Raw genomic sequence first — 19267 nt, forward strand, 5'->3', positions numbered from 1 at the left:
GGGGGACCCACACCAGATCAGAATAAATACAAATCAGACAGTCATTAGGACACTTCACCAAGTTGCCACTGGTTTAATTTGCCTGTGCTCCCAGGTAGAAAACTACAATTCCCAGAGTGCTTAGAGCGCGTGCGGGACCTTGAAACTTGCGGCCTCAGTCCCGCCTCCTTACTTCAGCGATTGGACTGTCCAATTTCGCGTCTCTGAACTTCTCTTCTTCCATTGGTTACTGCCCAGCGAGGTCAATTACAGAGTTTACGTTCGCTTTGGCCCTTCTTGCCCACCGGTTCTCCCCCTCCGCCCGCTACCAAGATGGCGGCAGAAGCAGCTGGTGGGAAATACAGAAGCACAGTCAGCAAAAGCAAAGACCCCTCGGGGCTGCTCATCTCTGTGATCAGGTGAGGGAGGCAGGAGGCAGGGTCAGGGGACTGGGGGCAGCGGGCAGAGGCTCGACCTCCGCTTCGGAAGGGAGAAGGGTTAGCTGGGTTCCGCCTTGCCGACCCCTCCCCCTTCCTCCTTGCCTCCCCCCCAGCCCCTCCCAAGGGCCCCCGCAGTTCCCCCTTTTTCTCTGGGGTTGGGCTAGAGGGAGGAGCCCCGCCTCGCTATCTTTTCTTGAGGACCTGAGCTTTCCATTAGGGTCCCTGGGCCCTAGAAGCACGCTGTTTGGGGCTTGGTAGAGAAAGCCAGGTGTGTTCATTTATTCATAGAGCGTTTACTTACGGATTGCCTTCAGCAGCGCTCACTTGGGGAAGGCGCCTTGTTTCCTGGATTTCTGGGTGTAAGGCCCTGAAGTCCGGGGACTATTGTCACGAGTTGCAGGCTGTGTTCTCACACTTCGGACACCTCCAACCACCTGTGAATGGCCACAGCCTCCAATGCAAGAGCCTGTAGTGAGCTTGTAGAAGAGCTGTGGATTGGAAGGCGTACAGTCGTTTTCGATTTTTGTTCTGCCTCCCTATCTGTTCCTTCAAAACAAAACAACTTTCGAATTATCTTCTATGCACGTTATTTTCCCAGAATATGTATGGTGGGAGTGGGAGTAGTGGACCTTTTAGGGGCTCCTTTTTTAACAATGTGAAATACATTAAAAGTAGGGGAATCCTTTCAGACATCATGAAGGATGATGAAGTGATTACAACAACCTGAATAAAATGTATTATAACATGTTTATACGTTGTTGACATTTGAATTTCAACTCAGGTATTTTTCATAAAGTAAAACCCTCTCCTCCTAAACCACCCCCCCCCATGCTAAACTTCTAGTTGAATTCTAGGAGTGCCCCTGCAATCTCCTGATGACTTTTTAAAACCCAGCCTCAATAGTACCTGGTAGGGGTATTGTGAGGGCTTGAAGGTATGAATAGATTGAATTTTGAAGCAGTCTATCATTCATGGACTGATAAATACCCATCTCATGGGTGTTATTTAGGGGCCTCTAGTTTAAGGTTATGAAATCATTACTTTTTTTTTTTTTTAAGAACTAATGATAATTCTTCTCTGTGTGGAAATGCTTAATAAATTTGGTAGACCATGCAAAGGGAACGCTTGTCTAGTGTGGACCCACAGTCTTGTGACAATACAGGCAGCGTAGATGTTTGTTTCATGAACTAAAACTCCAACTAGAATATTGGTAGCATCCCATCTTAATCCTTTGTGGAGTTACAATACATGAATTTATTTGGATTCCTTTTTGAACTTGTTGATTTTTTCTGCCTTATGGTCAGCATTCACTTAAACTATGTATTTAGTGCCAGTTTGTATTTGGTGCCTGGGACTTAATACATACTTAATAAATATTTGTTGAACAAAGGAGTGGATGCCTTGAGTTTTGCAAAGACGAATCAGACATGATGTTACCTTTGAGAATTCACTTGAGGGATAAAATATGGAAGTAAAAACTATGACGTAAGACTTGGAAACAGACGAGTGAAATATGGGAATCCAGAAGAAAGAGTGGGGAAGTGGAGTGGGAGTTAGGGAAGGTAACAGCTGTATATAAATGTACCATTTCAGCTGTGTTTATGATTCTGTAGGCTTTACCCATTTCTCTTCCAATGTGTATCAGTTTTCTTAAATGCCAATTATATTCGTTCTAAATGCCCTACATTTGAAAAAAAGCATAAAAACCAAAACCAAAGTTTTTTTCTTTTGTTTTTAACTGATGCTGATTCAGAAACACATTGCCTTTGCTTGACTGTTCCTTTGTTCTTCAGGGGGACTCTCCCGCTGGGTGGTGTGGAATATGATTTTGTGGTTATTCATTCTTCTCTTAGTTAGGCTCATCTGTATTGCCTTCACGTATCACCATGATTTAGGCCTACACAATTTTTATGCTGAATTCTGTTGTGCGTTAATGTTTTTCATCTTTCTTCCTTTTCCTTGATCACCTCAGACCACTTGAATAATGCTTTTATTACATCTGTTAACTAGCATGGTATAATAGAGTGTCCAGGTCTAGCGTCCTGGGCAAGTTTAGTAAGGATTAGAGTTCATGGTTATGTACGACCTTATTTAAGACTGTATGTTGTTGCTTCTTGAGTGTTAATGTTTATATTTCAATATTTCTTTGAGTCACAGGAAAATTGTGGGGTTGGCGTGAGAGTGTTGCCGGCTCTCTCTCCTTGTTTCCTCCTTGATGTGCTTTTGAACGTATGCAGTGGTTTAAATTTCATGAACAGTGGCAGTTAATGAGAGGAGGATGGTAGTATTACTTCGGTGTTTGGTAGTATTACTTCAGAGGGGAATAGAATGGGAAATGTAGTTGCTCAGAGAGTAGATCTTAAAGGTTCTCATTAAAAGAAAGAGAAATTGTAACTATGTGAGATGGGTGCATGTTAACTCACCTATTGTAATCATTTTGCAATATACACAATATATTAAACCATGTTGTACACTTCAAATGACTATGGTGTTATATGTCAATTATAGTCACTAAAACTGAGGGGGAAAAAGAATGGGGAATGTATATTTCTTGTTAGTAAATTGTTCTCTGACTCTGAAGTTGCTGTTTTGTCTCTGTGTTCAGTTTGTATTCTTTGTGTTACCCCTTGCAACATTGTCTTCATGATTAATTCCTCATGTAAAACGTGGATTACCTCTTCTCTTTAACATCTTTTCAGATTCTCTCTCAAAGACCAGAACTTTCCGGAATCCCTTTTAGGCTCATGTTTATAAAATCTGAGCCTCCTTGAAGATATATCTGATACATGCCAGTTCTCTTTTATGTTTCCTTGGACCTGTCATTTTGTCACCCTAAAATAACTGACTTGTCAGTGATAATACTTTGAAAAGTTTGATTAATTTAGCTTTATTTATCTTTTTGTATCATTGAGCTGTTGTTTTCTTTTTTGAATAGTGAATATTAAAAATTCTCTTTTGGTTCGTTTGCTCAGATACCTTAAAAAAGTCATTTCTAGGGGCGCCTGGGTGGCTCAGTTAAGCGTCTGACTCTTGGTTTTGGCTCAGGTTGTGATCTCAGGGTTGTGAGTCTGTGCTTAGTGGGGAATCTGCTTGGGATTCTCCCCCTCCCACCCCACGTGTGCACACGCCTGTGCGCATGAGTGTGTGCTCTTTCTCTCAAATAAATAAATCTTTTTTAAAAAGTCATTTCTGTACCTTATTATGTACTAGCATAACACATCACATATATTTAAAGCTATTTCTGTGACTCGAAACAGCATTTATTGTTAGTCGTCTTTTAACACTGGATCAGAAAACAACAGGTAGATCAGGGTTCGACCTAAGGGCACAGTAAGTATAGACATGGGGACTAGCCAAATCTCGTCACTATTTCCAGCTGTGGTACCAAACAGTTAAATAATAACTATTTTGCTACTGTGAGCATCCATCACTTTAAAGCATTTAAAAATCAAAAACAGTTTCAAGAAGTCTAGTGTAGCTGTAGTGCAAATGTTACATTTGGTGGATGGGTATTTAAGTACCTTGAGACTCATAAATGAAATTCTTAACCGTTTTAAAAAGTATTGAATAAAAATATTTCCGGACTATCGGATGTTTCAAAGGGTGGACTCCCGGGGTATTGCAGAAGAGGTCCTCAGGCTGAGAAGTGGGGCTTTGATGAGGAGATGGACAGTGCTTGGGACCGAGTCTGTCAGAGGCTTTGGTTTGAAGCAGCTTTTGGTTTGAAGTCTTGCCACTGGCCCTTTAAAATGGAGCTAATTGGGTGGACCTAGAGTTGCGATCACCTGCTGATGTAAATTTGGACAGTTTTACACGTGTGCGCGCACACACAGCATTTTCCTACTTTTCTATTGATTTTTCCCCCTAACCTTTTGTTTGGTGTGAAATCGGAGCAGGCAGCCTTTCTAAATGGGGAATAAGCAAGATGGCATTTTGGAGATGTTGTTTTATTTTTGTGAGTTCTTGTCAGATTTTTAATTGGGAAATGTGTCTACCACTTACTGTTAGGTGATTTGCTTTCCAATTAAATGTTGACTCTCTTCTCTTTATAAGTTGGCCTTTAATAGACCATTTAATTGGGAAGACAAACTTTGGCTGTGACTTTAGGCGACCTTATTGAAACCTCAGAGCAGGGCTTTTGTAGACAGACTCTGGTTACAGATGTCAAGGAGGATTGAAGGCAGTTGAAGGCTCACGTTTTCATCAACTTTCATGTCTTCACAGAAGTTGGAATTTCAAAAACTTAGAAAATCCTTTATTGTAGACACCTGTTAAATTCCCTTCCTCCTCGGAGAGTGTTTTGGTCAGCCCCATATTTAATTCAAAGCAAGCTTTGTTGAAGGGGTCCAGGCTTTGATCAGGGCTTTGAACAAACAGCTTTGAGGTCCGTGACACAGTTTGTGGCAGAAAGGAACGTGGTCACTCTGTTTGGAGCATAGTCCCGAAGTTGTGTTAGGCGGTTAGTGTTGTTTCCAGTAACACCTCTTCTCTTCATCTGAGCCTGTCTCATTATGGTTTTTCGGGTTTCTGCTTTCTTTGTACCCTGGGGCATCTTGGCACTGGGAATGCAGTACTGTTTGAAAATTACCGCTAGGCTGTCTGGAGACTAAACACTTTTTTTTTCTTCTCGAAGTCCTGGGACATCTGACAGCATATGTTGATAGAAGGGGCAAAATAATTCCCCCTTTTTTCCTGCTAAACACGAAAAATGAGTATCTTGGGAACCCATGTCTTAGTTTCTAACCTCATGTGTAATTTTTAATGTTGGAATTTCCTGAAGGCTTCGAGGCAGAGAGGTGTAATGTTGGGTGATAGGGTCAGGTTTTTTCAAGCCACTACTTAACAGTGGATCGGTATGGTCATACTGTTTGGAGGGAGTTGAGGCATAGTTAGTAGACACTTACTGGATTGTGTTACCCATGTAGAGTTACTTGGACCAGTTACTTCAGACCACTGTGTCTAGTCCCTCCTTTGTAAAATGGGATAATAATATGATTTATGGTTTGGGGGGGAAATTAAGAGCGTATGGGAGGGGCTAACACAGTTTGGCATAGAGAACACACACATATGTTCATTTCTTTTCAGGATCTGCCTCTTCTCTGGTTAGAAACTTGATTGTAATATTCACCAGATAGCAACCAGGATATGATGTTAATTTTCTGTCAGAGATACCCTTTCTGGTTTGGCTTGAATGTTTGATTCCAGTCGTCAGAATGTTCACTTTGTAACCAAGAAATCTTGTGTAGCTGAATTAAGATGGTAATTATTGATAATTTTTGAGTCAGCCACAAAAGCTAGATTTAAATAGATGTATGCTTACGTGTGCATGTAAAACATGAAATATAAACAAAGTATAAAACATTTATTAGGTTAAAGACAGAAAGGTTATAAATCAGCAAATTGAAAGGCCTAGGATCTCTTTGTCTACATAACCCTTTTTGCCATTAAAAAAAAATCATATATGTGATTTCCTAAAATCACATATATAATTTTTAAAATTTAGTTATGTATTTAGAAAATTCAAATATTTCAAGAGGAACAAAATAAAAAATGAAGACTTTTCACTCTCTTCATCTCCTTCCTGATGTACCTCTGTGAAGTGTCCTTTGGTTCCTTTGGAGAAATAGCAAACTATATTTAAGTATGTGTGAATGTATAATCTTTAAATAAGAATATATGTTCTTTAATATTTAATATATTAACATATAATACTTATGAATTTATATATACTTAAGAAATATTCATTAAAATTCTATGTTCTTTAAACAAATGGGATCATACTATGTATATTTTTGACCCTTTATTCATTTGCTTGTTTTTCTTTATTTTGGAAATCTTTTCTAGCAGCACATACTAATCTACCCCAGTCTTTTTAGTGGCTATGTAACATTCTGTCATATGGATACACCGTAATCTATTTCATTGGTAGTCCCTCTCCCACCCCTTTTATAACACTTAAGTTCTCTTTTCTTCTTCTTCTTTTTTTAATCTTCTGTTAAAAATATATTGCAGTGAGCGTTCCTGTATGTCAGGGAGTAGATTTGTGGTATAAAATCACAGCAGTGGCAGGGGAATAGCTGTGTCTGAGTATCTTCACATTTTGGACTTTGACAGAGTCAAAATGTCCTCCAGAAAGATGGTCATTTTTGCTCCCACAAGTGGTGTATTCGCTCACCTGGTTTCCCAAGCCCTGGCCAGAAACTGGATGTTTTTGATGATTGTCTTTGTTAAAGTCCGTTGTGAGTAAGAGGGGAGTATGTGTCTCCCTGACTGAGTTGTATGTTATAGCTGGATGTATGTGGATATATACGTTTTGCAAATATTTTCTCCCAGTCTGTGGCTTGTCTTCTCATTCTCTTGACTGAGTCCTTCCCAGAGCAGAAGTTTGTACTTTTAATGACTCATCAAGGATTTCTGTCATGGGTCATGTCTTTGGTGTGGTAATCTAAAAAGTCTGTGCCATACCCAAGATCATCTAAATTTCCTCCAGTGGTAACTTCTGGGAGCTTCATATTTTGTCTTGTACTTAGGACTGTTATCCAGTTCAAGTTAATTTTTGTGAAGGCTACGAGATCTGTGTCTAGAGTCATTGTTTTTGCAGGTGGATGTTCAGTTGTTCCGACACCATTTATGGAAAAGATAATCTCTGTTCTCCATTGTTGTACATATGTGGCATCCTCAGCAACATTCCATGCATTTCGTTCTCTTCCTGTGCACCTTGTCATTGCATCTTCCCCATTTTTGTGTCACAAAAACTTGTTAAAAAAAAAGTCATAAAAAAGAAACCAGTCCAACAATCTCATTTCCCAAATATTACCTATTTTCCTTGTTGAGGTTTTTGTGTGGATCTTGTCTAGGTGTGTACATAAGTTTAATAATTGTAATTATAACAACGTTTTTTTTAGCATAACAAAAATTTTTTCATGTTGCTATATAGTCTTTGGAGTTATGTAAATATTTTTTAAGTGGGGGACTTATAAAATAGAGAAAATTACAGAGAAGAAAATATAAACTCTCCTATTCTCTTTACCCAGAATTAAACACTATTAATAACTTTGCTTCCAGTTTTAAAAAAATAACTGTACTGTTATAAAAATAATACACATTCATTATAAAGAATTCAAACAATGGAAATGCAGGGAGATGTGATTATTCCAAACTTTATCCTTTGTAAGTTACTGCCATCAGTATTAACTGAATCTAATTCCAGACATTGCTGTGTCTCTCTCTGTGTATGTGTGTGTGTATGAGATGTTGGATGGATAGATAGAAATTTTTTTATTTCAAACCAAAAAATATTTTTTAAATAAATACAGGAGCTTCTTCTATATGCCAACTTATTTTTAAGTAATCTCTACCCCCAGTGTGGGGCTTGAACTCACAACTCCAAGTTCAAGAGTTGCATGCTCTATTGACTAAGCCAGCCAGGAGTCCCTCTATATGCTAATTTATATGCTGACTTTGTCTCCATTTTTGAGGTATACGTACATATAGTAAAGTACGTATATCAAGTATATCAAGTATATGGCTTGGTGAATTTTTACCTGTGTAACCACTACCCATGTAAGATAGAGATGAACACTTACAGCATTCCTGTCCTTTTTTTTCCAGTTCATTTTTTTGTGCAGGGGTATCCTGTTGTTCCAACACCATTCAGTAAACAGACTATGCTTGCTTTGCTGAATTTCTTTTGCATATCTGTCAAAAATCAGTTGATGGATGTGGGTCTATTTCTTGATTCTCTAGTCTGTGTCACTCATCTGTTTATCTTGATGACAGTCCCACACAGTCTTGATTGTTGCTTTTATAAGTCTTGAAGACAGTGTATCCTCTCCACTGTACCCTACTTTTTAAAAGTTGTTTTGGCTGGGGCGCTGGGGTGATTCAGTCAGTTGAGCGTCTGACTCTTGATTTTGGCTCAGGTCTTGACCTCAGGGTTGTGAGTTCAGGCCCCGAGCCTACTTAAAAAAAAGTTATTTTGCTTATTCTAGGTCCTTTGCATTTAATTCCACATCAGTTTTATCTTATTTTTTTCCCCTATCAGTTTTTGAATTAGCTAGTAAATTTCTACAGTAAAACCTTCTGGGATTTTGGTTGGCATTGCTCTGAATGTACAGATTAATATGGGAGAATTGACATCTTAGCCATATTGAGTCGTCTTATCCCTGAGCAGGTGTATCTCTTCATTTAATTCTTTAATTTCTTTCAGCAATTTTTAAATAGATTTCAATGTGTAAGTCTTACATATTGTTGGTTAGATTTATCTAAGTATTTTAGGCACTTCAAGTCCCACACCTCACTGAATGCTGATGTTTTTCCCTCTAGTCTATTATTACCATGTCTTCAAATTCATTAATCTTTTCTACAGTTTCCAATCTGTTGTTAATCCTATGTAATGTAATTTTTATTAGATTGTAGTTTTGAGCTCTAGAAGTTTGATTTGGTCTTTTAAGAAAAAATCTTTAATAGCTCTCCTTGCACATTTAGTCTTTCCTATAGCTTCTTGGGACTATGAAATACAGGCATAATTTTAATGTTCTTGTTTACTAATTTGGTCTTCTTGTGTCATTTTTGGGTTAGTTTCAGTTGATTAATATCTGTCCCCCCTTTTTTTTACATAACTTATGTACGTTTTGGATACTAGATTTTGTAATTTTACCTTATTGGGTACTGATAGCGGATATCTTCGTTTTCTTGGNACATGCCTTACGTACGTTTTGGATACTAGATTTTGTAATTTTACCTTATTGGGTACTGATAGCGGATATCTTCGTTTTCTTGGAAATATTCCTGAATTTTGTTTTAGGATTTGGTTAAGTTACTTCGAAGCTGTGATCCTTTCAGGTCTTATTTTAAATTTTGCTCCTGGGGGCAGAGCAGCATTTGGTTTAGGGCCAATTTTGTTCCCTACTATGGCAAAATCCTTTTGAGTACTCCACCCAATGCTCTGTGAACCATGAGATTTTCTCCTCTGGCTGTGTGTGATTTCAGATAATTGCACCCACTGATCCTTACTGGTGGTTCTTTCCTGGCCTTGAGTAGGTTTCTCACAGGCTCTCACTGATGATATTGAGCTGAAGCTTGAAGGGAGCCCTTCTACAATCTCCAGAGTGCTCTGTAGTTCTTTCCTCTCCCATCACCTGCCCTGCAAACTCCTTAATGTTTAAGGTTTCAAAATCATTTTTTCGGGGGGTTGTTGTTACTTTCAGATGCTCCGGCAAATCCAGTCCCAGTTATTTCATCTAGACCAGAAGCGGAAGTCTGTCAGTGCCTCATATTTTGAAAAATATCTTTCAAGATTGATTTTCATTGGTCAGATTTCATCAGTTGCACATGCACAGGAGGGAGAAGAAGGTACCTTTATGCTGTATAAAGGTACGGCTCGAAAGTGAGCTAGGTATCTTGGCCCTAATGGCCTTTCACATTTTGCAGTGTTTTGCAGAGTATTTAAATTAAACAGCAAAACACTTTCACTTCATATGGTATTTTTCCAGGGACTTTTCCTTCAGAACTACTAGAAATGCTTTGGAACTATTTCGCATCTGTTTATGTATTTTTTTTTAAATACAGTTTTTTTTGTCTGTTTGCCTGTGGTAGTATTGCTCCGCGTAGCCTGAGCTCTCGTAGAGCCGGTGATTGGTTTTCTTTGGGCAGCACAGCATTTAGATTGTTTTTGTTGGTGGTTTTGTTGTGCTTTTTGTTTTTGCTTGCATTTGGAGATTTCCAGGCTGTGCTTGCGTTTTGCAGTCTGCAGTGCTGAGCTCTGCTCCCTCTGTAGTCTTCTACTCTGCTGCTGCTTACGTGTTTAACTGCTTTCAAGCCATGAAATGAGTTCTGGTCTTTTTAGTAGCCAGTCCTTTATGTGTTGGGATTTTCGTCTTGAATTACAAGGGTCTATAGATGAATAAATCTAAGAAATACTGCGTAATCTTCATGTCTTGTCCACCCAGCTTCTGCCCTCCCTCCCAGGACACCCGGCACATGAACATAGTAAAGTCTCCTGGATGTCTGCAGTTAAGAAACTTGCTTCAATTTGTGTAATCTAGAATTTCCAAGATAACCTAGTACCATGCAACACCTACTATTGTCTTCTAAAATGAGATTTCTGAGGAACTCACTGGAAGCTCCACATTAGGAAGTAGCCTACACCTTTAATATGAACAAATGTGTTGTAGTAACTAAAACATTCCCCTGGAGATGAAAACTAAGATCACTGTGGAGAAGGCTTTAAGGAGGATGTGGACCTTCAAATGGAAATGGGAAAAGAGGTAGCCTCAGTTAAGGAAGGGTAGAGGGTAGGTTTTAAATAGACTCTGTCAATCCTGGACTCAGTTTTATGCTGTAGTGAGGCTGATTTTACCTAATTTTAGATAATGGCCTTCTCTGTTGGTTACAAGACTTAGAGCTTTTGGTCCCCAGAAGTATTTTGTATGACTGAGTTAATTGAAATATTGAATAGCTGCATGCGTTGGGTGTAGTAATTGGCCCTAAGTGCTGTCTGAAGCAAGACACCAGTGAATTTTCAATTGACTTTAAAGCAGAAATTGTTTACTGTCACTTGATATTAAATGAATCTTTGTAGTGAATTAAGGGATGTTGTTTTTATGCATCAGAAAAGTTTTTCAGAGGGACTTGTCATCTTGGATTGTTATCAATTGGGATGGGATTATCTTGTATTTTGTGGGATCTAATAAGACATAATTAAGAAACAAGCAGTCGCAGTGTATAATTGAATATAATAAAATAGGATTAAAAAGTGTCATGTAGATTCAGTTATGCTTTGAGTGAAGCCATATCTTATGTGATTATATAGTGATACACATCTCAAACATTTAATGTGCGTTTTTTTCCCATGCAAACTCAGAACTATGAGGGTCTCATTTTTTTTTTTAATAATTCATTGGAAGCATTTGTAGATGAATCATCATATACAAAGTGCTCTGCTTAGTAGAAAAGGCTTTGAAGATACTTCTCAACTTGTTAGTGTTTATATTCTTAGTGATCTCTTTTCCTTCCTTTAGTTTGGATTTATACTCATATCTAGAACTGTCTTTTTAAAAAAGTATTTGAGCGAAAATGCACAGGTGCATGCATGCATGAGCAGGATGTGGTTGGGGGGGCAGACTCCCCGCTGAGCAGGGAGCCAGGACCCTGGGATCATGACCCAAGCCAAAGGTAGACACATAACTGACTGAGCCACTCAGGTACCCCTAGACTTGTTTACCTGTCTTTAGTTTCCCTGCTGACCTGTCACTGTCAGGCATTTCTTAGGTTGGCTGTTCCATGCTTTAAAGGAAAAGAAAATCTGTCTCTCACACTTTGAAATAAGGGCTATGTAGATCTAATAGTGTAATCTAAAAGCAGTTTAGTAAAGAAAATGGATCCATATTTTCAAGAATCATGTATGCTCTAGACGTTTTGTTCCTGTGTTGGGATCAGTAACAGAAAGGAGTATTCTAGAGAGTTCAGTGAGCTAGTAGCTTTTTTCCTACTTGGTGTGAGGGTCTGAAACTAGTTAACCCTTGTGTATTTGGGTTTAAAAATACTCAATTTTTGCCTAATGATAATGTGTTAGAATATTTTGTAAATAAAGAGGACCCCTTGTCTGGTGCTCTTTCCATTATGTGACTAAAAAAATTCATTAGAATTGCCCTAATGAGAGAAGGTGGTACTGGTTGAGGGGTTCAGGTGCCTGATGAGTAAAAAGTGCAGGGGCTTGGGGACCTCAGGTTTCTGTAAGAGGCCTATCCTGGGTATTTCCCAGAAAGGGTATCACTGAGATTTGATTCCTCCTGTACATTGAGCTTTGTAGAGCTGTAGTTTCCTGATAAGGATTTTTGGATATGTGGGACCTTACTTGTAATTAGGTTTTCTGAGTTGTTTGAAGGGATTTACATTAATAGTTTTGTTAATCTTTATTATTCCTGGAGGAGAGGTCACTGGATACCAACAAGGAATGCCCTTAGTAGACAATTAAGCAAATTAACTGTTTTCAGATAGCATGACTTAATGCTAATTGTTCTGCAGGTGTCACCAAAATTCAGGTGTATTACATTAAATATTTCTTGTAGCAGGTTAATTAGTTTAGTTATCTGAGGCTGTATTAGGCAGTTAATTCTTGAGGATTTGCTGAGAATCTATGTTGCTCTGGCTAAGGGGCGTGACCGATAACGTCTGCCTTGAGATTTTAGCCAAGCAAAATAATACTGCCTGTGTTTTATAGGTTGGTGTATAAGTCTGCTTGAGTTGCTGTAACAAAACACCACAGGTTGGGTGGCTTAAACAGAAATCTGTTTTCTCACCGTTCTGGAGGCTGGAAGTCCAAGATCAAGGTACCAGTCAGGCTTGGTTTCTGGCTTGTAGATGGCCACCTTCTTGCTGTGTCCTGAAATGGCCTTTCCTCTGTGTGTGGAGAGAGAGGGCTCTTTCGTGTCTCTTTCTCTGCTTATAAGGACACCAATTGTATTTCATATGACCTCCTTTAGAGACCCTAATCTCCAAATAGTCACACTGGGGCTTAGTGCTTCAATAGAAATTTAGTAGTGGTAGGAGGGTGTGTCTCAATTTAGTCTATAACAGGTGGTACTCTGGAGACTTATGACATTGTTAAAATACCCTAAAATGGCTCCAGAGTGACAGTCTGTCATTACTTATGGTGATCTTGAGGCTCAGGTTAGAGCCCTGGGCAGGTCGTTAATTTTTCACAATTGGCTGGCAACATTTCTACATGCTTTTCTGGCTTATGATATTTAACAGTCCCCTATTAACCCTTTAATACCAAACTTGTACTGTCGATGATCTTCAAAGAACTGCTGTCTGGTCAGCTTGAACTATCAAAGGGCTTGCTGCGAGGAGGAAATTAATGAAACATGGCTTGATCCATTTCATCCTATACATTCCCCAAATTCCATTCTTAGATTAGAATGAGTCATTGGAAAGTTTCATGCTTGGACTATATTCAGAGTCACAATCTCTTGGTCTGAGTTGTGTTTTAATGTTCTGTTCTGGAAGGAACTTACAAGAAATAACCATGTAAAATTTATTGTTTTTTAGAAGGTGGTTGAGGACCTTATTCACTGTCTTGTATATTGTCCTCCTTATTTTAAGTGAAGGATTTCTTTTAGAATTTAGGAGTAGCTTAAAGTTTGCTTCCTCAACAGAGGAACTGGAATCCATCTTTTTGATAATGAGAATGATTTAACTGGCTACATTTCCCTTTTTTGCATGGCTAGGAACCTCACAGTTAGATTGAGGGCTCATTTCCTATTGACTGTGTTTGCCCACATGCCCAGCATACCTGTGTTTACATTTGTATGGCATCATTTTGTCCTGTAGCTCCTTAACTAGTTTCACTTTCTCATTTGTTATTATCTACATTTTCGTACAAATGGTTTCTGATCTTTTTTAGGAAGTGGTTGGATAGATGTAAAATGAAACTTGAAGTATTGTTGAATATTTGCCATTCAATATTTGTTATTAAATACTGATTGAAAGCTGTCATTTTTTTTTTTTTAATTTTTATTTTTCTTTTATTTCTCTACATTCAACGTGGGGTTTGAACTCACTACCCTGAGATCAAGAATTGTATGCTCGGGGCGCCTGGGTGGCGCAGTCGTTAAGTGTCTGCCTTCGGCTCAGGGCGTGATCCTGGCGTTATGGGATCGAGCCCCACATCAGGCTCCTCCACCAAGAGCCTGTTTCTTCCTCTCCCACTGCCCCTGCTTGTGTTCCCTCTCTCACTGGCTGTCTCTATCTCTGTCAAATAAATAAATAAAATCTTTTAAAAAAAATTATATATAAAAAAAAGAATTCCCTTAAGTAGACAAAATCATTAAAAAAAAAAAAAAAAGAATTGCATGCTCTTCCGACTGAGCCAGGCAGGTGCCCTGAAAGCTGTTATTCTTTGCCTGGGTGCTAACCCCCAGGTGGCATCAAAGAACACTTTTAGAGTAAAAGTCCGCAAAGCTGTACCTGGTCTGGCTCCCAGCTTCTTACCTGATCTATCACTGTCCCCTCTCTTGCTTCTCTGAAGCCACATTGACTTCCTTGCCATCCCTTGTACCGTGAGCAGGCCAAACATACCCTGCTTCATGGCCTGTGCATCTTCTGTTCTTTCTGGAATCTGTTTCCCTGGATAGTGCCACCTCTCTCCCCCTCATTTTCTAGAAAACTCTTTTCAAATGCCATCTTTATCTGAGAGGTTTTCTCTGGCCTCCTTGTGTTATATACTTCCCCTCCTCCTCTCTGGCTTCTGTTTTTTCCATACCTGTTTCTTCCTGGCCTGCATGTGTTGTTTATTTCTGTCGTATTTCCTCTTCCCCCACCAGAATGTAAGCTTCCTGAGGGGAGAGGTTGCTTTTATTCCCAGCTGTATCTCTAGCTGCTTAGAACCCGCCTGCCAAAGTACTAGGTGTCTAATAACTATTTATTGAATGACTAAATGAACTAAATAGGGTTGCTGTAACTATTATTTGTCCTTTCCTAGTGATTTTTGAACAGGCATTTCTTTGTGTGAGATAATTTAGTAGCAATTGTTTTTTACGGCAGAGAACTGCCCTTCGTGACCTCTTCAGCGCCTGCTTCTTGCTGCTGCTCATTATTAAGCTTTTCCTGAGCACTTTTAATGTGCCAGGCACCGTTAAGAATGTAAAGAAAAGGTCTGACCTCAATTCGTGAATAAATATCTTCAGGACCTTTTGAATGGGGGAGGCTTTGGGCTAACAGTATTGTGATTCACAGGTGATTTATTTAGTTCCTAATAAGGTGTCAGCCCACACATCAGTGGCGCTTTGTATTTTACCGAGCACAGTCACGTAACGTAGTCGCCAGTCACAACCGCCTGGTGAGGCAGGTCCTCTTACTGTCTTGTCTGCTTGGCAAGGAAAGAAGCAGACACGGAAGCTAAGTGACTTGCTCAAGGTTAAAGAGCTTGAAAGTGGCAGACACCTCATGGTTGACACATATGTTGAGAGGAGTCAGAGACTTATGATACATTCCAAATCGACAGTGTTTTGGATTTGTGTTTTTCTTGCATCCACTCATTTTGTCTTTGACTGAAGGTTTTTGTTTCTCTTGAGGGATGGGTTACCTTTGGGTGGCTAACCTTATTTTCATAGGTGTGCTTTTTCTTTTATTTGATCTTACTTTCGTCTTCTTTAAGCGTAATATCGACTTTTGTGTGCTTTCCCCCTGTCTGGACTCCATTACTCTATTAAGTCCAAAGTGAAGGCAAAATTGCTCCATAGAAGGAGTCAGTGATGGTGACTAGTTATTTTCCTTTCAAAAACACTTGACCGGCTAGACTGAAATACAGAAGCTGGTATAAAAAAAGGAAAGTGACAAATTCAGTTTCAGATCTGCAGCTACTTACCTCGGGTTTAACGCTTGTGTGGAAGGCTCGCTTGGAGCTGCTGGCTGTGAATTCACTAGAACCATATAGCATGTGTGCCTACTAGGTGCTGTTAACAGTAGCTTAATGTGTGCACCATGGTCCTTTTAGCCTTTAGGTAAATAAATTCCTTCCTGGGGATTAATTAGTCATGGTTAGAGATGTAATTCATCATGCAAAATGCCAGGGCTGTCTTAGTGAAAAATTCTTGGTGATCCAGAAATGTCTCTGTGTCTGGCTTAACTAGAATTTAGTGTATGCTTCTATTTTCCTCCCTGAACTTGGCAATAGTTTGTAAATCTTAATGGTTTTGAGATAGGAATGGAGAAAAAAATCTAAATGATTCAGCAACATGAAAGCACCTTGGGGTGGCAACTTCAAATCATTTCTGCTGTGCTCATGCTTCAGATTCAAGACTCTTAGAGCACTTCGCAGCTTTTTTAGTACTGTCAGCGTCTCAACCCATCCACTCTTCTCTTCACATGTGAGCTGTAGCCTGATCAGGAGCTGAAGGCACAAGAAGTAGGAGTTCATAACATGCATAGTGGAAAAGGCCTTGACTTTGAGGTCAGGTATGCTTAGCTTCAAGGGCAGTTCCCATGTTAGCTTCGTGTGGGGGTGAAAGTTACCTTACCTCTCTGTTTCTCTGATTCCATCTCACCAGACTTTAAGTATTATCTTAGATTATGTGTCCAAAGTAACTACTGCATTCCCTGGCATATAATGGACACTAATGAATATCCTGTGCTTCACTTTTATCTTCCCTTTCTCAGGTGTAAGACACAAGGATGCATGTACATTTCTGTATTTAGTTTGAAAATTTCCCAAGTAGATGAGCCAGAGCTGGCTTGTCAGCACTTACTGTCCGGGAGATCTTGGATAATTGTTGGACTCAGTATTTATAAAAATGCGATGTAGTTTTAGGCCTGATTATTACGAATATAGTGCCTGTATCATAGAATATAAAAACCTCTTCCTGTTTGGACTGGTCAGACCATATCAGGAGTGTGTTGTGTTCAGTTCTAGTACTACACAAGAGGGGGGAAGCTTTTAAGGGCCAGACTGCTCAGGTTTGAGACCTGGCTCTGCTGCTTAAAAGTTCTGTGCCTCCCGTACACAACTCTGTCTCCTGTCTGTAATAAGGGGGGGTAATAATGGTAGCTACCTCCTAAGGTTGTCAGGAATAAATGAGTTATTTTGCATAAACCATTTAGATTAACATCAGGCATACAGTAAGTTCTATGTGAGTGTTAGCTGTTTTGGAAGGGAAATCCACAAGGATGGTGGGCTATGTAGGAGCCATGTTGTGGGAGAAACAGTTGAAGCAGTTAGAGATGTTTAACCTGAGAAGTACTGAGAGCCCTTTACCATTTAAAGAGAAATTGTATGGAAGAGGGAACAGAGTCATGTAACCGAAGAAAGGTGGAACTTGGATCAATGGGTAGAAATTATAAAGAGCCTGATTTTATTTTAATGAAAGCCTTTGTAACAAGGAGAGCTGTTCAAAATTGCAGTGAATGGCTTTGCGAACTGGTGAGCTTTCCATCTCACAGAGGCTTATTAGACGTCTGGGGAGAGGTCCCTGACCTGGCTGGCAAGGTGAGCTAGATGACAGGTGTTCTCTTCTACCCTGTTCTTAGTTCAGGTCAAGTGACTGGCTTAAAGTAAGATAATTCCACATTGAAGTTTGCTGTGTTTTGGTAGCAGACATGGATACTTTCTCCGTAGACTTCCAGTCTGCTTTCATGGTGTATCGTTCATTTATGGTGCAAATATTTATTGTGGGAGACATTGCGTTTCTGGTCTTATTTTACAGAAAAGAAAACAGGTCAGGGATACTGTCTACTATTGTTTGACACCATGTAGTCTCTAAAGGGTTCAGGGAATTGTGGTTCATTATTGTTGGGAGGCCATTCTCCTTGGGAGTGCTGTTTCTGAAGGTCTTCTGAGCAAAGCACCAAGTACCCTTGGTTTGAGACAGTCTTGTCAAGGATGTGTATTTGGATGTTTGGAATTTAGAGATGATCTCTCCCTGCAGAAAACGGGCAGGCATGTGTACTGTCCAGTATAAAAGATGGAGTTTTCCCACATTCAGGTTCCTCTTTAGTCACTCACAGCGTGTCCAGGCATAAAGTTGGGTCCAGTTGTCTAACCCTCATAGGACCTAGGGCCAGGTTGGGGGGGCTACTGCAGATACGCCGGTGCCCCTGCTCCATGCTGTGTTGTGAGTAACAAAGTCCTTTGTTTTTGACCCATGAGTTTTGTGTCTTCTAGCACCGTCCATGAAACTCTGGCAGACTAACTTGTTAGCTTGTGAGTAGGATAAAAATCTCAGACTCTCTACAATTCTTGATGTTGAGGAATAAGGTGAGTCAGAGAGGTTAAATCTCATGCCTAGCGCCAAATGATCTAGCATTTTGGGAGTGATAGAATTTGAATCTTTGTCTCCAAAGGATGTCCTCTGCATGACATTGTGGAACACTGCTATTGCCCTTGCTGCTCTGACTGCTCCTACTGTGACAACGATAGCCAGCAGCAACCACCACCATTCGTTGAATGTTGATGATTTCCCAGGCCTTGTTGGCTCTCCTTTAATTTTCACCAATGGCCCTGTAAGGAAGGTATCCTTATTCTCTACATTTTCTAGATGAGCAAAAGGAGATGGGGACGTCTGGGTGGCTCCGTCAGTTAAGCATCTGCCTTCGGCCCAGGTCATGATCTCAGGGTCCTGGGTTCAAGCCCCACATCGGGCTCCCTGCTCAGTGGGGAGTCTGCTTCTCCCTCTCTCTGCTCGTGCTCTGTCTCTCTCAAATAAATAAATAAAATCTTTAAAAAAAAAATGAGATGCCATGACCAAGGTCATACAGGTACTAAGTGGTGGAGTCAGGATTCAAGCGTAGAGGGAGGATGATAACAGGACCACTCGGAAGGGCTGTCAGGAGGATTCAGCGCACGTTCTATAAAGTGCGCAGCACTGCTGGTTTCTGGCAGCTGGGGGAAGCCTCTCTAAACATTCATGGCTATTATTGTTATTAGTAACCTCGTTGCCGTCCTTTTCTCTAATTAAAAAAAACCCAGTGGTTTTGTTCTCTATTTCCAACTGAAGGCAAACTGTCATTCAGCTCAGTTTACATTAAGCAGATGAAATTAAAGGGGCACAAACCTGGCATAGGCTCTTCCCTTATACAAATATTTTCTCTAAAAATGAAAATAGGAGCTAAAACCCCCATAGGCTCAATTTACCTTCTAATCTTCATTTTAGTAACCCTTTCTGTTTCATAAATAACTCTTAATGCGGCAGTAATGTGTTACAGTGACAGCTGATGCCCGAGAAGGTGTCCTCTCTGGGCCTGACATTTTCTTTAATGGTAATTCTCCTAGTTAATGTAAACAACGTGAAATGTTTGGCATGTTTCCTTCCACAAATGGTGGTGGAGAGGAAATCAAAGCACTGTAAAGG

General features: G+C 39.8%; 1 protein-coding gene across 1 annotated transcript in view; it reads left to right on the plus strand.

Moving 5' to 3' along the window:
- The first annotated feature begins 249 nt into the window (after positions 1–249).
- EXOC4 (exocyst complex component 4) overlaps positions 250–19267 on the plus strand; it is a 722132-nt gene continuing 703114 nt past the window's right edge. The window contains exon 1 of the mRNA XM_002922628.4: positions 250–398. Within this exon, the coding sequence (XP_002922674.1) occupies positions 313–398 (86 nt within the window). The 5' untranslated portion in view covers positions 250–312. The remainder of the gene's footprint in view (positions 399–19267) is intronic.

Source organism: Ailuropoda melanoleuca, chromosome 1 (genome assembly GCF_002007445.2).
Source record: "Ailuropoda melanoleuca isolate Jingjing chromosome 1, ASM200744v2, whole genome shotgun sequence".
Lineage (NCBI taxonomy): Eukaryota > Metazoa > Chordata > Mammalia > Carnivora > Ursidae > Ailuropoda > Ailuropoda melanoleuca.